Source organism: Stigmatopora argus, chromosome 16 (assembly GCF_051989625.1).
Source record: "Stigmatopora argus isolate UIUO_Sarg chromosome 16, RoL_Sarg_1.0, whole genome shotgun sequence".
NCBI lineage: Eukaryota > Metazoa > Chordata > Actinopteri > Syngnathiformes > Syngnathidae > Stigmatopora > Stigmatopora argus.
Window position 1 is genome coordinate 11,427,097 of NC_135402.1, and position 21,840 is coordinate 11,448,936.

At 40.4% G+C, this 21,840-nt stretch overlaps 1 protein-coding gene across 1 annotated transcript in view; it reads left to right on the top strand.

Annotated features, from left to right (window-relative positions):
* Positions 1–21,840, top strand: part of sfswap (splicing factor SWAP) — a 51,561-nt gene that overhangs the window by 23,430 nt on the left and 6,291 nt on the right. Inside the window, exons 14-18 of the mRNA XM_077622084.1 lie at positions 481–659; positions 7,873–8,240; positions 10,660–10,785; positions 17,822–17,956; positions 18,626–18,695. Of these exons, the coding sequence (XP_077478210.1) occupies positions 481–659; positions 7,873–8,240; positions 10,660–10,785; positions 17,822–17,956; positions 18,626–18,695 (878 nt within the window). The remainder of the gene's footprint in view (positions 1–480; positions 660–7,872; positions 8,241–10,659; positions 10,786–17,821; positions 17,957–18,625; positions 18,696–21,840) is intronic.

Genomic DNA, 21,840 nt, shown 5'->3' on the forward strand with positions numbered 1-21,840 from the left:
TTAAGGTTGTTTTTCCCCACACTTTTTCCCTCCTCTTGCAGTCTTCTCATTTTTCAGTGAGAGAGTTTTTTCACACTTGTCCACTGGTTTGTGGCACTTTTCTCAACTCCTAAGGCTGTGAATTTATTCCACCCTCATTGTTATGCAGATTTCACCTCGCCTCTTCCCTCATCCGTATTTCTTGGTTTTGTTTGACATCTCAAATGCTTCAAATTGTTTTCCACCACAATAAGGTGTTTCTTATCATTAAGATGAAAAGATTGAACTAAAACAATTGTTTGGGTGTGAAAAATGAATCTCTTTTTGGTGCATTTTTGTCCTGGCTGTTACTGAGGTATCGAAGTATCGAACAATCTTTGTTGGTCTGGCAAGGTTGCATCAAAAACCCTTTCTGCTCTCCCCAGCCTTGACCAGAAATGCATTTTATAGCACAAACAGAAAAAAGCTATTGTGTAAATGTACCCATCTCTTTCATCTCAGCCAAACAGAAACTGGAAGATCGTTTAGCAGCTGCAGCTCGTGAAAAGCTGGCACAAGCATCCAAGGAGTCCAAAGAGAAACAGCTACAGGCGGAAAGGAAGAGGAAGGCAGCACTATTCCTTCAAACTCTCCGCAACCCATTGATAGGAGAGCCAGAGGCCAAGAGGGTGGAGCTTGAGGTAGGTAAATGTTTAAATAAAGAATGGACTATAATTATTGTTCATAAATGATTTAACCTACCATTAACCTGTTCGACCTTACTGTAATAATTCCAGACTGTATGTAGTGGTTTTTTAATAGTTTGGCCATGGGTGTGATATTACAACAGTAATACGAGCTTGATGCGTTCCGGGACCCAACTCGTATGTCAATTTACTCGTATCTCAAATAAATTTTTCCCGTAGAAAATGACTAAATCCGAAGAATATCTGTTCCCAGCCTCTGAAAAAACACTAATAAGATATTAGAATTGAAAAACATATTTTTCTAATTCACCACCTACTCACAAAGTAACAAATACTTATCTAGTTATGATGGTTATGATGTGTCATCTCATCTCATTTTCTAACCCGCTTTTTCCTCATTAGGGTCATGGGGGTGCTGGAGCCAATCCCAGCTGCCTCCGGGCCAGAGGCAGGGGACACCCTGAATCGGCGGCTAGCCGATCGCAGGGCACAAGGAGACGGACAACCATGCACACTCACACCCATACCTAGGAGGAATTTAGTTAGCCTAGCATGTATGTTTTTGGAATGTGGGAGGAAACCGGAGTCCCCGGAGCAAACCCACACAAGCGCAGGGAGAACATGCAAACTCCACACAGGTGGACATGACCTGGATTTGAACCCAGGACCTCAGAGCAGTGAGGCCGACACGCTAACCACTCACTCCACCGGGCCGCCCTTATTTTGTATTCATTTCCAAAATATAATTAATATCAGTCTGTGATATCAGATATTTTTAGGCCAGCAGAGAAGGCCTTGCAGGCCCTGACTTCCACCACTGCTATACACGCACACTTAAAAATAAGTTTTAATCTTACGTTACACTAAATTTAAACCTTATTTTGCAATAACTGGGGCAAAGATTAGTGTTCTAAGAGACAAATCCAACGCAATGTTGATCTTTCTTTGAGATATTGAAATGCTTACATTTCCATGAATTGGTTGACTGTAGTTGAGTTAGCACGTAGCAACTGCAATGTAAGTACACTTGAATAATAAATAGCCTGATTTGCAATGTTTCTTTTCAGTCTCTTGTGATTATAAATTGACAAACCGCATATACTAGGTCCAATTTAACTCATTTGCTGTCATTGACGGCGATAGACATCCAATCCATTTAAACTGCGCATGCAGACAGTGAATGAACATTGAATCGTTCACTGTTAGCCCTCCCAGTACAAATAGACTGGAGGTCTACTAGTGACAAAATAATTTAAATTCACAGCAGAACCCTTAAAAGAGCCACGTGATTGGACATATGCCTTTCTCTTTTTTTTAACCCCTTTCTGCAAACCTCTGCTTATCACATTGCAAGTCAACACTTCTTTGTTACACAAAGGTAATAGACCATAATAGCAAACAGCACTGTACAACAGCAGGAAACAATATGTTACTTTGGCATTGTGTTTATGGCTGTACCTTCACTCAACAAACATGATCCTTTGTATTATGTGATGTTCTGTGATATTTTTTATTTTTGTGAGTGTCTGACACACAGCCTCTGGAGATAGACGCGGTTGGATTTTTTAAGAGTGCCACTGTTAACAGCTTGTTTTTATCGCCAACAGTTGCATTATCAAGGATTTGTGGTTGGCTAAAATGTGGAGCTGTGATGTGAGCAATGTGTCTACAATATTTGATACCAAAATTTGCGCTTGAGAGGCAAATACTGCCTTTATTAAATTGGGAAACTGGCTTGGCAGACAACCATAGTCTCAGTGATGGGCTTTCATGAATTGCTTTCTATCAAGCAGTGAAAGTTTGTAAACTACCCATCCAGGAGTAGAGGCAGCACTTTTGTTTTAGACACCTAATAAACACTTCAGGTGGATCTTGACACTTTGCTTCAATTGCATGTGGCATCTTTACATTTTTTAAATTCAGCAATCCACTAATTGGGTGTGACAGCCATACATAGCGCATGCCACTTACCATTTAAAACAAGTGGCTGTGGTGACAGTTTGCAATTCCATGTTAATAATGCCCTGCTTAATTGGGTGAGGCCAAACCCCAAGGCAATTATATATCATATTTTCAAACCTATAGGGCAGACCGACTGAAAGGACGCTGTCTTAGTTGCAGGTGCAATTTCTGTATTTTGCCGATGCACAAGGTGCTCCGACTCAATGAGTGCAGCATATTGTAGTGCTAGCATGACACGTGCTTTAAAAAGGCGACAGGGGCAAAACTGAGTTTCATTATGTTTTATTGACGTTAATGTGTGTTCGCACTACTATAAGTCAAAGCAATCAAACATCTACAAATCCATGAAAGTCCTCATCTTCTGTATCCGACATGGAGTTTGGGCAAGTGGGAAAGTTTGCCATCCAACATTCTGGGTTCCATCTCGATGTCACGGTCGGGTTGTCGCCGTGGGGTTCCATAATAGTTAGTCCAACTTTGACGAAAGCTCAAACTACAGTGCTCACCAACACTTTAGCCCAGGCATCCCCAATCCATTCCAAATCATCACGTAACTCGTGCGGCACTAACTAGTATGTTTGCCATCCAAGACCCATCGCTCCCAAGCTGTTCACCATGCTGCTTCTCCCTGCTGCTCTTTCGTGTTTGATTTATGGCTTGAGTCTTCCAAGCTTTCACACCCACATCCTGTTGACATTCAGGCCAGGCCTTTCCCCTGTATAGCTAGCTATATGGTGTTGTTTCTTGGACGATTGAGTTTTTGAGGGTTAAAACGCTACGAGCACACAGAAGTTAACTGGCCTGCCACTCGTCTGGGATGTTTTGATTTACCTTAATCCTTGGAGTACGTGGGCGGGATATTTTTAGGGTCTGCTCATTTGACCACAAGAACACATGTCCGCTGGGTTGGCTGTAAGTAGCCTGTTGGCAAGAAATGAAACCAATCAGTCAAGCTGTCAGGGTCATACAGAATTTTGAATTTAATGCATACACAAGGCACACTGACTGATTGAGCACAGTGTCCATTTTAGAGAAAATGTTATACTTTTAAGTGTGCCCTTAAGGTGTGAAAATACAGTAGCTGATATTAAGTTACATTGGACAATGGGCAAAATAACCCAGGTCAGCCGACTATGAAAATAGGTTGACACAAAATTACCGTGTCGAAGCTCCAACAGAAACATGTTTTGCACCCTTTTGCAAATAGACATTTCTCATAGATTCACTTTATCGCATTGTTAAGCTGCTGCTGAGATGTTGAAGAAGGGTAATACAGAAAAAGACAAAATATGCCTTAGGTTCAAAATCCTTTTAAATTACCAAACTAGGAAAATAAAGAGGTATATATTCCCGAGCGAAAATTCTTGCAACACTCACTTAGAGATAACATTTTCACATGAGAAATTGAGCACGACGAGCACTTCTTTCGCTTGAAGTATTCATCTAGGTCAGGGCTGGGCCAACTATTCCACAAAGGTCCGCAGTGGGTGCAGGTTTTCGTTCCAAACCACAAAAGGAAACTTTTCCATCAATCTGGTATGTTAGAAGTACTATCAGTGGATGGCAGTCAGGTGCTTCTTTTTTCAGCAGAAACCTCATTTGTTAAACTGTCTGTGTTGGATCAGTTGGAACAAAAACCTGCATCCACAGCAGCCCTTGAGGACCGGTTTGCCCAACCTTGATCTAGTTAAATAAATTACCCTGGTGTTGATAAAACAGTATTAAAGTTTAAAAGGTTGAAATCTTACGAACGAAGCATGATTATGGTATTGTCTCGCATATAAGCCACATCCGTGTATAAGCCGCACCCCAAAATTGCATTAAAATCGTTGGAACGAGTGGTTAGCTCGTCGGCCTCACAGCTCTGGGGTCCTGGGTTCAAGTCCAGGTCGGTCCACCTGTGTGGGGTTTGCATGGGTTTCCTCCCACATTCCAAAAACATGCATGGTAGGCTGTTTGGACACTCTAAATTGCCCCTAGGTTTGGGTGTGAGTGTACATGGTTGTCCGTCTCCTTGTGCCCTGCGATCGGCTGGCCACGGATTCAGGGTGTCCCCAGCCTCTGGCCCGGAGACAGCTGGGATGGGCTCCAGCACCCCCGTGACCCTAATGACCCCTGTTTCACAATTTTCACCTGTATATTCATGGTTTTAATAAGGAGTACAAATGTCTTACTTTGAAGGAAAAATCATCGCACCTGACATTTGGATTGGATTGGATAACTTTATTCATCCCGTATTCGGGAAATTTCATTGTGACAGTAGCAAGAGGGTGAGAATGCAGATACAGGAACGCAACAACAAACAAGCAGATACAATCAATATATATTGTGGATAAATAATCATTAAATTATCAATAAATAAGTAGTCCAAGTGAGGTTAGTAGAGTGGAGCGGGCTTGTTCCGTCAGAAGTCCAGGATGGGTTTCCAGGATGGTGCCACGGTTTTGGAGACGTTCAGCACCTAGTTGCACCACTCGCTGAGTCTATGGACGCTATAACAAACAGGCAAACACGTAGAAATCAATATATAGTAATAATAAATAATCACTAAATTGTTATGATAAATAAATCACAAAACATACATCTGTGTATGTATGTATATATGTGCTTATATATATGTATATGTACACGTATGTGTATGTGTATATATTTCAGCAACACGCTTATTTATTTATATATTTATTCATTTATTTATTAATTAACTTACTTATTACCTATCTATTTATGGCTAAAATGCCTTTCCTATTTCTGTATCCTCAACCTCTTGCTACTGTGACAACGAAATTTCCTGAATACGGGATGAATAAAGTTATCCAATCCAATCCAAAATAGTAATAGATAGATTAGTGGTAAAAATGCTAAATACCAAGTAGTTTAAGTAGTAGTAATAAGTCTTGATTAGGTCCTAGGTGCAGAACTCGAGTTGAGTATGGTGACAGCTCTTGAGTCTGTTTGTCTTTGCAGTTATAGCTTTGCAGCGCCTTCCATGGGGCAGCAGGTTGAAGTGGTGGAAGCGGGGATGCGTACTCTCTTTTATAACAGTCCGCATCCCGGCTTCCACCACTCCAACCTGCTGCCTTCTGGAACGCGCTATAGTAAATAAATTGTAAATGCAAGATATGTTGCCGTCACGTAGACAAATTCAAAAATAAGTGACGTGAGCAGTACAACCAGGAAGTCTGTCCGTTGCGGCCTAGTGTTCACCAAGTCTCTTGGTGCAACAATAGCATGAGATATTTTAATGATTGACCGCAAGACGTTCGATCAGCCTTAACAACTATTGGCATGTGGTGGAATGGTATGACATGTATCAAGGCTACTCGCATCTGGCCAGTCAGAGTACGTTTAACTACAGTAAGATGGCGGCGCCCTGAGCGAGTAATGGCAGGCACAAGTAATTGAATTGAATTGAATGTTTTTATTGTCATTATATATTATCAGCAAAATTACATTTAAAGTTTTCGTCATGTATTACAAATAACAACAAACAGACAAATAAATCATCAATATATAATAAATAAATTAAGTAGTCCAAGTGAGGTCATCAGAGCGGAGCGGGCTTGTTCCGTCTGAAGTCCAGGATGAGTGAGTTTTTTCATGTTTTATGCAAGATACATATTTTTTTTCCTTGAATTTCATTCATAGACGTCAATATAAATTTTGTTCAGTGTTTTATTTGTTTATCTTTTCTCTTTTGAAATAATTGACCCTATCAGCTGCATTGTCTTGCGTAATGGCATTTTGTCTTTGTCACTTTGCAGTTTAATGGCATTTCATCTTTGTCACTTTGCAGTTTCGTGCAAGTCAAGCCTAATATGTGCGCATATAAGTTGTGCCCTGGATTCAGTCATCCTTTTTTGAGCGACGAATGCGGCTTATATGTCAGAAAATATGGTAATCCATATGTGGAGTGTATTTTACTGTATGGGACTTTATCTTAAGATCCTCTATGTCTGCCTGCATTTTTTAGGCTACGAGTGTCTACATCATTAAACTCACTTGGCACATAGTTCAGAGGAAAGGCAGATGAGACTTGTTTCATTACAAACAAAGGGCACCGAATTGAAGCATGGCAGCGGCAACAACATCAAAGCCTCGACTTAACGAGCAGCTTCAACAGGTCGTTAATTTTAGGCGATGCTATTGACACCACTTAAGATCCTGATGAGCCTGTTAATTGTTAAAATAGTCAGATATGCGTGTTCAAAAAAGGTGTAAATATTGCGCTTGGCACGTTGGGGCGTCACGGTACAAACGAGGCAAATTAGCAGAAATAACCCAATTTTAAACTGATATCTTTATATCGGATGGTCTGAATAAAAAAGGCCAATACCGATATGTTAAATCACCAAATATCGGCAGCAATAATCGGCACGACCAATAATCGTTCGATCTATACTACCTTCCATAAACACTGTTGGTATTTTTCCTCTTGATACGGCTCTAACATAAGTATGTATGTGTATCTTGCCCAAGCAGGTGAGATAATTTGACGTCTTTCAGACTGTTGGGGTAAGCTTTCCACAAGTCAGACCTAATTTTAAACAAACCCTGCTGTCATTTCATTATCTTCGCCTGATAGGGCGGCAACAGAAAGGTGTGATAAATATTCTTCTCCTGACTTACCTGGTTGTTTTTATTTTTTTTAAATAACTATTAGTTGTTCTATGCATTCAGCTTTCCAGACCTTGCCAGTTCTGCCTTCTGCTTTGATCTACTGCTGCTGCTTCTACCAATATTAGGCATCCATTTAGTTTTCCCTCATTCCTCACTTTCCTTTTTGTCTAATGTTTTGTCCAATTGCACAGTTTTCACTTTGTTGGGTATTGGAAGAATTGATTGATATCGTTAACTTTTCTGAAGGTACACTGTATCCCTGTTATAGTTCTGAATAGTTTATTTTCAATGGCTCGTTTCTCGTTTCGTTTTGTGTCTATCTGTCTGTAATATTGGATGATTTAAAAAGAATGTGCCAAAATCAACCCACGATATTTTCAAAACTCTGGACATTGTTGAACATAACATTGCAACCAATTTATTTGCATTGCATCTCTAAATTAATGGCTCTGTTAAGTGTTTTTAGAAAAAGGCAGCTGTCACTAACATCACATTGAAAAAGTGGCTGTGGAATTTAATCAATGAATTGTCATTTTTTGGCTTTCAAATTTCAACAAGGGTTTAATGCAATTGCGGCTCAACATGCCCAGTACTTTTCTGAATTACCATACCCCTTGTCTGTTTCTAGATGCAAGAGGCCCTCTCTGTTCTGTCTGATCTACCGCTGTCAAAAGCTTCCTCTTCTAAATCCGCAAATCTTCAGGAAGAAAGGTCTCACTCCGAGAGTCGAAGAAGCCGTCATAGCAGGGAGGCACCCTCCTCATCACACTACTCTCCATCTCGAAGTGGAGACAGAAACTCCAAAAAAGGCAGATACCGAGACACTGATCGGGACAGACGCAGAGATCGAGAGCAGGAAATTGACAGAAATAGGGATAAGGAAAGGGAAAAAGACAAAAAGAAGAAAAAACACAAGAGGAGGTCACGGTCAAGGTCTACATCGAGGACAAAGAGCAAACACCTCTCCAGTGCCTATCGAAGGTCTCACAGGTCACGGTAAGAGTCATTTAAATCAGCTCATCTCGCATACAGATTACTTTAAATATAGGGTACATCTTTTTTATTGCCCATCCACATGACTTAAAGGGACTAAGGCATTGAAGCCAACATTAAGAAATTATTCAATTGGATCAAAGAAAAGATTATTGTTTAACAAGAATACCAAATTTGCATTAACAAAACGTTGTTGCTTTACGGGAAAAGGCAGCGTGGCCTGTAGTCGGTAACATTCATGTTCAAACCACATACGACTCAAGTGCTGACTGTCAATCAATTATATGAAATACAAAATATTTAGGTTTTATTTTAAAATATTTATTTAAAAAATTAAGATACAATGAAATCATAAGACCGTCAAGACCAGGGGTGGCCAACTTCGGTCCTCGAGAGCCCCTATCCAGTCTATTTTCCATATCTCCCTCCTTTACAACCCCTGAATCAAATGATCAACTCATCAGCAAGTTGTCCAGAAGCTAGATACCAATCTGGATTATTTGATTCAGGTGTGTAGGTGGAGAGAGATATGTGAAACAGACCGGATAGGGGCTCTCGCTGCTCTAGACTTTTTGTAACCATAAACAGAAATGTGTTGCCGATGCCAAAGAGCTTGATTTCAGTCACAGGTCATGGGTTTTTCAAACGGACAATGACCCAAAACACAGTCACAAACATTAAAGAATGGTGTATTTTGAAGTAGGGATGTGTAACCCCAGATCTAGTTTCCATTCTAGAACAATAATAATGAGAAACAAAAATCAATAATTTGGTCGATGAAAAAATGACTCCCAATGTCAAAATTTGCATATTTCTGTTGCCCGATCAATTTTAGAAAGATTCACTGAAAATTGAATATCTCTTAATTTAGGTCTTACTTGTTTTTTTAACATGGTTTTGGGTGTGAAATCCAAAACAGGTATTATTCTTTAACATTTCATTTGAACTAGATTATGGGTCCTTGTTTTATCGTAAAATATTTTTGGGGAATAATTTAACTAATGTGCTTGTTTCGTAAGAAAATTATTCAATCCAATATTAATATCAGACAATTGTTTTTACAAAATATCTGGCTAGTTGTGTGCATGTAGATTGGTACCGTATTTTGCAGTTTAATATACATTAAATGATTTTTGCTTTTTTGAGCCACCCGTTTGTGCGCCATTTAATATACCCCTGTCGTTTAATATACCCGGGTATATTAAATGGTAATTCAGCTTTTTTGGTAAGATTTGTATGGTGTTCATGGGGGCATAATTATAGATACTTAAGTTCATTAAAATTCCAAGTCAGACTTTATTCAGCAGTAAGTAGTTTTAACCTGAGCAGTAAGTAGTTTTAGTCTGCAAAACATTGATGCATCCCGTCACGGCATAGAGAGTGCATCGTGGATCGTACCTTCCCGTTTGTGCACCATTTAATTTACCCCTGCCGTTTAATATATAGTATATTAAATGTGGGGGTGTATTAAACAGCAAAATATGGTACCTCTACTTGCTAAATTAATCGGTTCCAGTTAGTGCTGGGCGATATGACAAAAATTGTTTTCACAATAAAAATTATCAGTCTATCAATCATTATCACGATAACTATCACTATCCCATATTACCATTTACAAAAAAAATGTTTAAAGTTGGATGAAATTAACCCATTTTAACCCAAGATAAGATTTTTTTTGCAACGTTTTCAGAATATTTACATAAAATGGGGAAACCTCTTAATACCAAGTAAGAAAAATATTACAGGTTGTCCTCAAATGAGGACAGTAGGTTAATGACATTTTCAATAAGGCTGCTCTTTTTGCACAGGTATTTACAAGAGATAAAAAAAAGAAAAAGAAAGAAAACAACAAGGAGAATTTACTTGGATCTTTTAGTTGATATGGTCTGTGTTGTCCTGCATCTAATAATCGCTCATTCTGACCGTTATTGTCCTTTTCTGTTCATACCCCCTGTTAGTCTTTATTGCTAACCAAGCTCAAAACATTTGCTTATCGTCCTCTTCTCTTGAACAATGGTCTGGAAATAGCATTTAGGTCGCAACAGCGCTGCCATTCTCTGTTATGGTCGGGTGGTATAACTGCAGTTTAAAATTATCGAATTTTTATCGAAAGTTATTATTATCATTGTTGACAAATTATTTCATGATAATTATCGTTATCGTTTTATTTCCCAGCTCTACCTCAGGAGGATAGTTAGGTACCAAATAGAGGTTATCAGTAAGAAGGAAAGAAAATAACTTCATAGCTTTCGTGATAGTTACTGTGATAATTATCAACATCGACTGATAATTTAAAAAAATAAATTATCGTGATAACAATTATTTTCATATTGCCCAGCTCTACCCTGGGGGTATTTTGAGATCTCTGTAAGTTCCTCTTGAGCGCTGTCTTATACCCGGGTGGTTTTGTGTGTCTGACAAGATCTCGTTCACACTCTCCACGAAGAAAGGCCCGGGAAGGTCCATCATCAGAGCGGAGACATGATGTCAAGAATCACGGGTCTCATCACCATAGCTCTCGCCTTCCCAGAGAGCATTCTACATCCAGGTGAATCTACTAGTTTAAGCACAGTACAGTTACTAAGCAGTTTATTACAAAGGGGTTTAAATGTCCTGTGCTGGAATTTCAATACTTTCCTTTAAGTAAATGGCGTTGACTTTCACAGCAAAGGTGTCAAGTTGTGCGGGTGTGTGGATGTGAACACAGGTGTATGGACTAAATCGCAGGGAAATAGGGATGCCTGGACAATGATATCCTCAAAGAGTTTTAAGTAAAAAGAGACCTAAAAGAAAAGTGCAAACAAAAGCAGGGAATCCAAAATTACAAAATGAACCAAAAGCCGGAGAAACAAACGCACACCAAACATTGACGTGACTTTGACAACGTTGCAACAAGAAACTAACAAACAAAGGGGTCTTAAATATGCGGGCATGACTTAACGACACATTGAGAACAGGTGGGTAACACAAGGCAACAGCAAGGCTGAGATACAGGTAGGCAACAACATTTGATGGCTTGAAAATAGTTCAGCGGAGACCAGTCTGGGACTGATCTTGAGGAACCAGCAAGCAGGCCTGTAGGGAGGTTGTTCAGCATGGCCCCCTGAAAAATCAGAGGGAGCTGAAGCAATGTTCTCCTCCCTGGAGGGAGGTCAAGCGCTGAAGTCCTCGCTGCCGGACAAAGTCAAAGTGGCACACTCCTCACCACCGGATGGGCCAGAAGCAGCTCGACACTGGTCGCCAGAGGGAGCTTAACCGATGCAGTCCTTGCCGCAAGGCATTCAAACCTGTGCACTCCTCAACGCCAAAGGGGGCTGATGGTACGCAAGCACGCCGCTACTTTTTTCCACTCAGTCCCTAAATTGGTTGCGCCCTTCTGTCACGTTTGGGCGTGAACACGGGGGTAGACCCAATCGCAGGGAAACAGGGAGGCTAAGACCAACATTCCTTCTAATTTCTCATATGTCTGGGCATACAGACAAGCTCCCTGAGCACACTAAGGACCACTGTGAGCAACATCAGAAGTGCTCGCTGTGGCCACTGTCATGATTTGCCTCAGCTGCGCAGCGAAGTCGAACCCATGATGTGGTAAGCAAAAGACGAGAGGGAAGTGCTGGTGCACTACTCAGTCTTTTAATGCCAAAATAATCATACAACAACCTGAGACAAGGTTAATCAAACTAGACAGAGGCAAAACATTACTCACTCAATCCAACAGGAAACACGAAGCACAAAACAATACTCCCACCAAAGACATGCCAGAACACGGGTTTAAATACAATACCAGGGGTTGATGACAAACTACAAACACCTGGTCACACAAGGGATGGGAAGCCAGAAGGGATACAACAGGTGAAACTTTTTTAGAGTGGACCGAGAGAAAGTGGAATATATAGTTCTAAGAAAAGTTTCCACATCTCGCATGAAGGGCACATCTTTTCAGGCATATTCAATGCCTAATCCTCTCTATGTGCAACCCAATACTGTTCTGTTAGGTGGGATATTTGCCGCTTTAATAAAGCTGCAACTTTGTGTTGCTTTTTTAGCACTACTGAGGCACCATCGGAGTTCAGCATCACCATTCTCTTCAAATCCAGTCCATGCTAGGAGTAAAACTGAATTATTTCCTGCGCAATATCGTGAGCAGTGCATTCTGTCAGCTGGATGATTCCTCCGAACACAGTTTTATAGTTGAGGTCATTTTTCTCCCTGTATTTGATTTACAAGACTAGCTTTTGCTTCACTGTTATGTCTGTGCTCTCGTCTACTATCAGGGTATGCCAGGGTGCATTTTTAACATTGCACATTGTCTCATTCTGCGTCTCATCTCATTGATTGAGTTCACAAATTCAGAGGCATAGTTTTTACTTCGCCAGCGTTCCGGTATACTCGCATACTTCGCCATGTGATTGTGGATTTGCTGAACATACAGCATTGATGCATTCATTTTGATGGTGAGTAGAATATTGTCGATGAGAACTTTGACTTGCCCGGGGTTGGATTTCTATTTGTGTGACAGCTCGTTCCTCTTCTCTCGATCTTTTGCGCATTCCTGCAATAATGTACTGATCCCCATTCCCATCTTGCGTCTTCATACAATTCCAACAGAATTCAAATTACTTTTGTGCTTAGTGTGACGCTTGAGATAGTCGAACTTCCATTCGGTCCACACTTTTTCCTCCGAGAATTCGCTTGCTACTTTGGCTTCGCAACATGTTTTTCAAGCCAGTCCTTTATCACTTGAAAAAGAAAAAATGTCACCGAGTTTTACTTCTTCGATTCACACTTTCTCCGACAGCCATTCGTCTTAAAAGAACCGCAATTCTTTTTTAATTTGTCTTTTTGAGTGGCTCTGCCACAGCCCGGTTGTTTCGTCATAAAAAAAGGGTTGGCAGCAGGTCCAACGAACTCTTGGTGAATATCCTAAAATGCAAAACACTAGCGCTGATAATTACATTAATTGGCTGCATAACCCGTTACGTAGCCAATTAAAATCAATGTCGTTAACATTAACTCAAGCAGTGTAAGTAAACATACATGGATGCATGAACAGCATCATATCATTGGAAACAAACGCACAGCAAACATTGACGTGACTTTGACAACATTGCAACAATAAACTAACAACAAAGGGGTCTTAAATACGCAGGCATGACTTAACGAGACATTGAGAACAGGTGGGTGACACAAGGCAACAGCAAGGCTGAGATACGGGTAGGCAACAACATTTGATGGCTTGAAAATAGTTCAGCGGAGACCAGTCTGGGACTGATCTTGAGGAACAGATCATATCATCAGAAACATGAACCGCATCATATCATTGGCTGAACACAGTGTTAATCATATTTTTATCCGGAGCTACCGTTTGTCGTCGCTTTTCAGTGACAGGTTGCTACTCTGAGTTGCATTGCAAAATGTCACAGATAAAAATTGTAATGGGTTTATTTTTTACAATTCAGGTTGAATTGTATTTTGTGCAAAGCAAAACAAAAGTAGTGCGCAATTGCACACGTATGCAGCTTAGAGGGAACATCGGCTAGGACAATGGTATTTTCAAAGGGTTTTAATTGAGACTTTGCATCGCTGAAGAAGGAGCTGAGCCAAAAGGCGAGGCTCTCTATTTACCGGTCGATCTGCGTTCCCACCCTCATTTATGGTCACAAGCTGTGTGTCGTGACCAAAAGAACGAGATCTCGAATACAAGCGGCTGAAATGAGTTTCCTCAGCAGGATGTCTGGACTCTCCCTTAGAGATAGGGTGAGAAGCTTGGTCATCCGGGAGGGACTCGGAGTAGAGCCGCTGCTCCTCGAGAGGAGCCAGATGAGTTGGCTTTGGCATCTTATCAGGATGCCCCCTGGACGCCTCCGTAGGGAGGTCTTCCGGGCACATCCCCCCGGTAGGAGGCTGCCGGGCCGTCCTCGGACGCGCTGGGGAGAGTATGTCTCCCGGCAACTCGGAACCCCTTGGGGTCCTCCTGGAAGAGCTGGATAGAGTGGATGGGGAGAGAGAAGTCTGGGCTTCTCTGCTGAAGCTGCTGCCCCCGCAACCCGACTTTGGATAAGCAGAAAAAGATGAGATGAGACTTTAATAAATTACATTGGGACTCATCAAAACCCTATTTGCAGTTTCAAGACAATTCTAGATGTGATAGATCGTGGAAAATAATGCTTTGCTCCATGTTTACTTGTGAGGATTTTTTTGGTAGCTGATCAGACTAACTGTTAGACACAAGAGTCTAAGAGTGAAAAGTAATTAAACATTGCACAGGGCATGCACTGATGTCCTCCTTTTCTCGCTTTTGTAACAGACGCATTAAATTAATTTATAGGGGAATAGTAGCTTCATGCTGAAATCAACAGTAAATCCATTGAAGCAATCAATTGTGAAATTGTAGCCTTGAGTATCCCATTTAGACATTGATACACTGTTGTCACTTCCTGGTAGCTTGATAATGAACGTAACTTTTCCATTGTAGCTTTAATCAGCGCATCTAAGATGTGGTTGATCATTCCCTCCCTGAAGCAAGTAACAGTCACCAAAGGGGTATTTTGCTCTGACAAGCTGCAATAAACTTTCCTTTGGTTCTTTTCCTTCCCAGAGTTGAGCAAGAAAAATTAAAACTTGACCAGACAAACCCTTAATGCTAATCGAATCTTGAATGGGACATTAATTGTAGGAAGATTATATTTTTCTCATCCATTATAGGCCAATTACTATGCATCAACTGTATGACACAAAAGAGGACAAACAGTTCAAACCCTTTGGCTGTTAGTAGAGATCCTACTCTTTCACTACTTTTAATAAACGATTGGTCATTTCTGATCAAACTTGTGAAATGGTGCTCTTCCCACTTGCAATTGAATCTGTGCTGTAAAGAAAGGAAGGAATCAAAAGATTTTTGGCCATTGTGTCGCAGTAGACGGGCAATGCCTGGTATATGAATTCAAGCAGTTATCAAAAGTATGTCTGAATTAAGTCATTTCTACAAGCCCCTTAGCTCTGGTTCAACAGAAAATTGAAGAATAAGCTTATGTCAACAGCATTTTCAAATGTCAAACCAATAATACATTGAGAAACATAAGAAACATTTATTAATCTTACTTTTTATGTCTTTTACATAGTTTTTAGACATCTTCTACCAGGAGCGGATGTTTTTTAGCAAGTACTAATATTTTTTTTCTGGGTTCTATTAAAATAATGATGATGGCAACATGCTAAGAAGACATTGTTCTTAACTAGAACAATTTGATTTTCCAAACAATTTAAACTTCCAACTAAACAAACCACCACCACCCCAAAAAATTCCTCACGCTTATAGGGTTTACCGACTGAGCGCAGGTGCAATTTCTGTTTTTTACCAATAGAAAAGGCGCTTCGGCTTAGCGTATTTTATGTTAGCATAGCCCTGGGCGATATGGAAAAAATTGTTATGATAAAGAAAAAATGATCAATCTATTCATAATTATCACGTCAAACCATACTAAAAAAAGCATTTCATTACCAACCTCTTCTTCTACTGAATGTTGGGCTGGAACTAGCGTTCATTTTGCATCAGCGCCTCCCTTCTTTGCAGCATTCAGGTTGTGTAATTGTAGTTTAAAATCATCAAATATTATCGAAAAATGTTAGTATTATTGTTGACAAAAAAAATATTATCGTTTTATCGCCCAGGTCTATGCTAGCGTATGTTATGCTCGCATGTCTTTTTTTGAAAGGCAGCAGAAGCAAAGCTAAGTTTGATTGTGCTTTATTGAGGTAATATGTACTCACGTTAATAGAAGTTAACGCATTTAAACATCTACAAATCATCAAACTCATCTCATCTCATTTTCTGAACCGCTTCATCGTCATTAGGGTCTGGGGCGGTGCTGGAGCCTATCCCAGCTGACTGCGGGCCAGAGGCGGGGTACACCCTGACTCGGTGGCCGGCCAATTGCAGGGCACAGGGAGGCAGACAACCATGCACACTCACACCCATACCTAGCGGCAATTTAGAGTTTCCAATCAGCCTACCAGAACCGGAGTGCCCAGAGGAAACCCACGCAGGCCCGGGAAGAACATACAAACTCCACACAGGTAGACATGACCTGGATTTGAACCCAGAACCCCGGAGCTGTGAGGCCGACACGCTAACCACTCACACACCGGGCTGCCCCAAACTCTTCATCTTCGGTATCTGATATAGAGTTGAGCCAAGTGAGCAAGTTTGCTGTCCAACACGGTACGCTCCATTTCACTCTGAATCAAAGTTGTTGCCGCTGTATTCCGTGAACTTGATGCCGGGGTTGGCTAAAGCTCGAACTACAGTGCTGGCCGACACTTGAGCTCAGGCATACACAATCCATTCATAAATTGTCGCTGCCTGCCAGTCTTTGTATAACTATGTATACCATCGGACATTCATTGCTCCCAAGCCATTTGCAACTTTGTTTTGAATGCTCTGTTTATGCCAATGTCCAGTGGTTATAGTTCTTTTGTCAAGCTTCCCGGAATGACGGCAAGCTCGGAGTTCATTTGCTCAACTTGGTGTTTGACTTCAGCCGTGAAATGGGTGCTAATGGAGTTGCAGATCAGCATCGACAGTGATGTCTTGAAAAAGCCATCTGGTCTCTTCACATACACCTTATTAAGCCTCTGTTTCATTTTGTCCCGGTCCATCCATCCTTTCTGGTTGGCTTTGACAAAAACAATGGCTGGGAAGTTTTCTCTAAGCAACGTCTTTCTCTTCAAAATCACCATGGTGTTAGTTTCTGACCGTTCCGATGGCAAGCAAGCACAACAGCGAAAGCTGCCTTCTCGTGGCCCCTTGTGCGTAATGCGACCGTGCTGGTTCCCTTCTTGCCGACAGTGTGGTTCTTCGGAATGTCGAAAGTAAGCAGCATGTCTACCATATTGGTGGTGTTTGGGCTGGATACACCTGTCGAGAATCTTTTTGCAGCAGTAGGAGCAGAAGGCTGTCATCTTTTCCTTGTAGTCTGCCGAAAGCTGCTGAGCCACCCTAGTTCTCGCCTGGATGGATATATGGACCAATTTCATGAAGCGAAAGCACCAAGAAGGACAATATGTGCCATTTTCGGGGGTTAAACTGATATTGTTTCGCACAACACATAACTGCACTATTTAATAATAATCGGACATAGGCCCTGTCGACATCATCAACAACAAAAAGCCTACTTGTCATCACACCCAGAAACTGCGTATGACGAAATTGGTGGTGCTTCTCCATAAGCTGCGTTTACTCGGCAAAAGACCTAAATAAGTGATAGTTACGGACATTTATAGGTACATGCTCTATTCTTTAAATCCCCCGCGACATCCGCTTTCACATCCGCATCCTGTCATCTAGCCACCACCTTTTCACTGTATAAAAGTAGCGTCGATGGCAAGAAATGCACCCAAACAGTTAAGCGGTCTGCGTCATACAGAAAAAATCTAAAGAATCTTGAATTTAGTGCATACAAAAGGCGCACCAACTTATTGTGCGCCTCATCCACTTTGGGGAAAATTTTAGACTCTTGAGTGTTTACTATAGAATAAAACACGGTATTGCTGTCTCCATTTAATATTTTTATAATTTCTCACAGCTCCCCTCTTGGCAAACGAAAGAGCTCCATATTAGGAAGTAAAAAGATGTCCGGTTCCTCTGTTTCTCCTTACCCATCACCAAATAGAGCTTTGTCGCCATCTTCAAGCCCCAACTCCAGCCTAGCCCAATCCAGGTAGGCTTTGCTTTGTCTGTTTTGATTGCTTTGGTACCTACTCGGGAAATTAATTGATCCATAAAAAAAATTTGCAAGTAGAGACATGTTTTGCGTTGTATTGGCCTAATTTGTTCCACGATCTTTAATACAACACCGTAAAAATCTTTTTAAAATGATAAAAGTACAATGAGTGTAAAAAGCATTTGATCCTTCAGTGATTTTGTTTGTTTACCAAATAATAAAGGCATGTTTATTCTATACTTTTAATGATAGTTGTACTTAAACTTGGAGAGACAAAATATCAAAATGAAAATCCAGAAAATAGCTTTGAAGAATACATTTTAATTCATTTGTATTTCAAATTAGGGAAATAAGTATTTCATCCCATAACCAAAAGCACTTAGTACTTGATGGCAAACCCCCTGTTTGTACGCGCAGCAATCAAACATTTGTTGTCCTTTACCACAAGGTTAGCGCATATACCAGGGAAAATGTTAGCCTACTCTTCTTAGCGGATCCTCTCTTTGAATCGAATTTTGTCGCTTTTTGTCATATGCATATATTTGCTCATTTGGCTGTTCCGATTCCCTTGTTTTTTTAATGTTTTGGAACATAGGGTTGAATGTTTTCTGTCTCACTCGCCAACAATACTGCATGTCCTATTGTCTTCCTCCTGTCTCTCTGCAGGGGTGCGTCTCAGGAGAAAGAGCCTGTGACCGCATCGATAGTATCTGCTGTTCAGTCCAAAATAACTCAGGTATTGTGGTCATTTCCCTAATGCTAATTCATAAATCTCATATATTAGAGAAAAAATATTATATATTCTCCAAAACACCATTTATCATGAATAAGTAACTATAATAATAGTTAAAAAAATCTGATATAGTTCATGTCATCATCTACAAAATAATTTAATTTAATCATAAGCAGCCTCTCGCGTCTCGGCCACCTGGCTATCTCGTATGCTCGTATGTCAAAATTTGTCTTGTTTCTCAAGGCAAATATTTGCTTGGAATTTTACTTGTATCTCAAATTGCTCGTATGTTGCGACTCTTGTATGTCAAGGTATCACTGTATTCTGCTGCGCTTCGCAAAATTTATGGTGGGCATCAGGCGACTCTCCATAATCTCTTCATCCGTGTGCACATTTTGTTCCTGGAATTAAAATGTCTGATTTGTGGAAAAGTTGAATGAGGTAAATCTGGCTAGAGAGGCGTTTTCACTCCTTACTACTACTACTACTGCTACTGTTTGAAAACCAAGCCACTACAGTGGTACCCTGACATACAAGCACCCCAACATACGAGCAATTCGAGATACGAGACAAATTTCGAGATGCGAGAAAGCCAGGCGGCCAAGACATGAGAGGCTGTTTATAATTTTAGCACACTGTCTTTTTTGCCGCATCTCTGTCGTGTATAACAGATATCTACGAGCACTGGGCGGATTGTTGCATTTTTTTCAGGGTTTTTTTCCGTCACTCAGCGCGAATGCCGTAGCGATCGCTAGTACGAGGAGTATATATTACTTCTCGTTGGCAAGTGGTCGTGCGTTATTTTTGGAATATTTTGAAGGCAAAACAAAAGCAAACAGCCCATCGATAGTGAAAGTCAGGGTGGAGGCGGAGCAAACAGCCAACCCGGCCGGAAGAAGAAAGGTATAAAAATATAAAACAAAATTAGAATTAAGTTTAGTGTAAGGTTAGGTTAAACTTATTTTTGAGTGTGTGTCTGCATCGTAATCCAAGTTCATTTTTAATTTGTTTGTTATATTACGATTCACCGGTGCTAAAACTCCCCCGCTAAGCCTACCCCTCACCCCCCTCTATGTCCCTCTCTCTCTACCCTCCGCGAAATCCGTCTAACTTTAGTTCTATTAAACACATTTCAGTAATATAAACAACTATGTGTTACTTTGTTAATAGATGGCGAATTAGAAGAAATAAATTTCCAATCCAATATCCTGTTTTGGGTGTTTTTTTCAGAGGGTTGGAATGAATTAATTTGTTTTTACTTCATTTCAATGGGAAACATTCGTTCGAGTTACAAGAATATCGACATATGAGCTCAGTCCCGAAACGAATTAAGCTCGTATCTCGAGGTACCACTGTACTCCTCTTGCCGCATCCCACCCTTGCTTCCTCACTCCTGCTTTCTGCAGAGTTGTGGGAGTCATAGCTACTTGTTAGACAATTTACTCTACCCCCACCTGTGATGTTTTACAAACACTGCATTAAAAATTCAAAACATTCTAATAGCCTTGTTGCTGTTCGCCTCATTCCGACTCGCTGTTATGTAAGACACTGCCTTCCCCTCTCCTCATCTCTGCCGTGGGTTTTCAAATTCAGTGGGTTGCATCCATCTTGCAGCATTATTCTTCCCCAGGAAATACATCTGCATCACTACTATGAAAACATTACAGAACAAAGTTTATCGGTTGCGAATATTTGCTGCGATCAGACAGGAAATTATGAAGGATCTCAAGAGAATACGTAAATACAGGAGCAATCTCGCAATAACGTGATTTCCACATCAAACATGAAGTTGGCACGTCCCACAAAAAAAATTAAATTGAAATTGTCATAAGTTTTCCTTTTTTTCTGCATCAGGACAATTACAGCCTCATGAAAAAATAAAAAATAAACATCTTAAGTTCTCAAGACAATGGAGCATATGGACAGATTCCACAATCCTCGTTGACAACAATGCTTCATTTGCTTTAAGGAAATCTGAATTTTTTATTTATGTATCAGTGCTAACGTTCCTTTTCAGCATGGGGGAATTATGTCAATATCGTGATGTTGGGTAGCGACGTCTGTAAAAAAATTGACTTGTGCGTCATGACTACAATTACATCTGTCACCTCGTAGATGTTTTGCAGGCGATGAAAGTTGTCAGATTGATTTTTATGCTTGAGAAAAACTGTGACGTGAACGCTGACTAACCGCAATTGGTATAAATAAGCCATTAGGTGGGCTATCTGCGCTACATCAAGTATATAAATATTTACTTCTTTCTAAGGAATTATTTCGTTTATCATTCACAAAACTCAGATTAATCCCAGGATAGTGAACCCAAAGAACAGGAGACCCAACTAGAGTCGGGAAGTAAAGCAAGCGGTGTTCCAAATTAAGTTGTATTATCACACACAAAGTAAGGGTAGATTATTATTGTGAAAAAACAAAACCCTGAAGAAACCAGCATTTCCACTAAATTGGCATCAGCGGCACAACTGTAGAGCTGACATTGATTTGTTTGTTCCTTTTAGGCAGAACTGGTGAGAGGAGGACACTGATGTTTCCCTGGTGCATGTGAAATTGTTAGATTTGTTTAATTGTCTTATTAGATGCATAGTGACATCGGCTGTTCTAAAACAAGTACAGTGACGTTCTGCTCGACAATGGGCTGTTTGAAACGGCTCATGACCGCATGATAGAAAGCTACTTAAAAATGCCATTATCCTTTAATGATTGTTTGTTTGTTTTCATACTGAGAAGCTGTGTTTACGGGGTTCACAGAAGTAATCGCGGGGGTGGGTTCTTTTTGTTTTGCACTATTCAAAAACGCTTTAGAGGATGAGGTCATAAATTACATTGATGGAGATTGGTACATCAACCCTGTCAAAACATGTCATTCTATTTACAATTCCAATTTAGAACACCATCAAGGGTTTACTTAAATAGATTCTTAATCTGAACCATCATACCTTGCCTGTCCAAGAGGTTTTGCTTCCATTTTGTGTTATTCGAGTCTTGGTTTGTCGGTCTCTTTTTTTTTTTTTTTTTTTTTTGTCTGAAATTGAATCAAAACCCGTAGGTAGTGGTTCAAAGCCTTTCCTTTAATCAATGGAATCCTGGAATTGACTGTGAAGAGTAAAGCAAAACAGATGGTGAATGTTGAGGT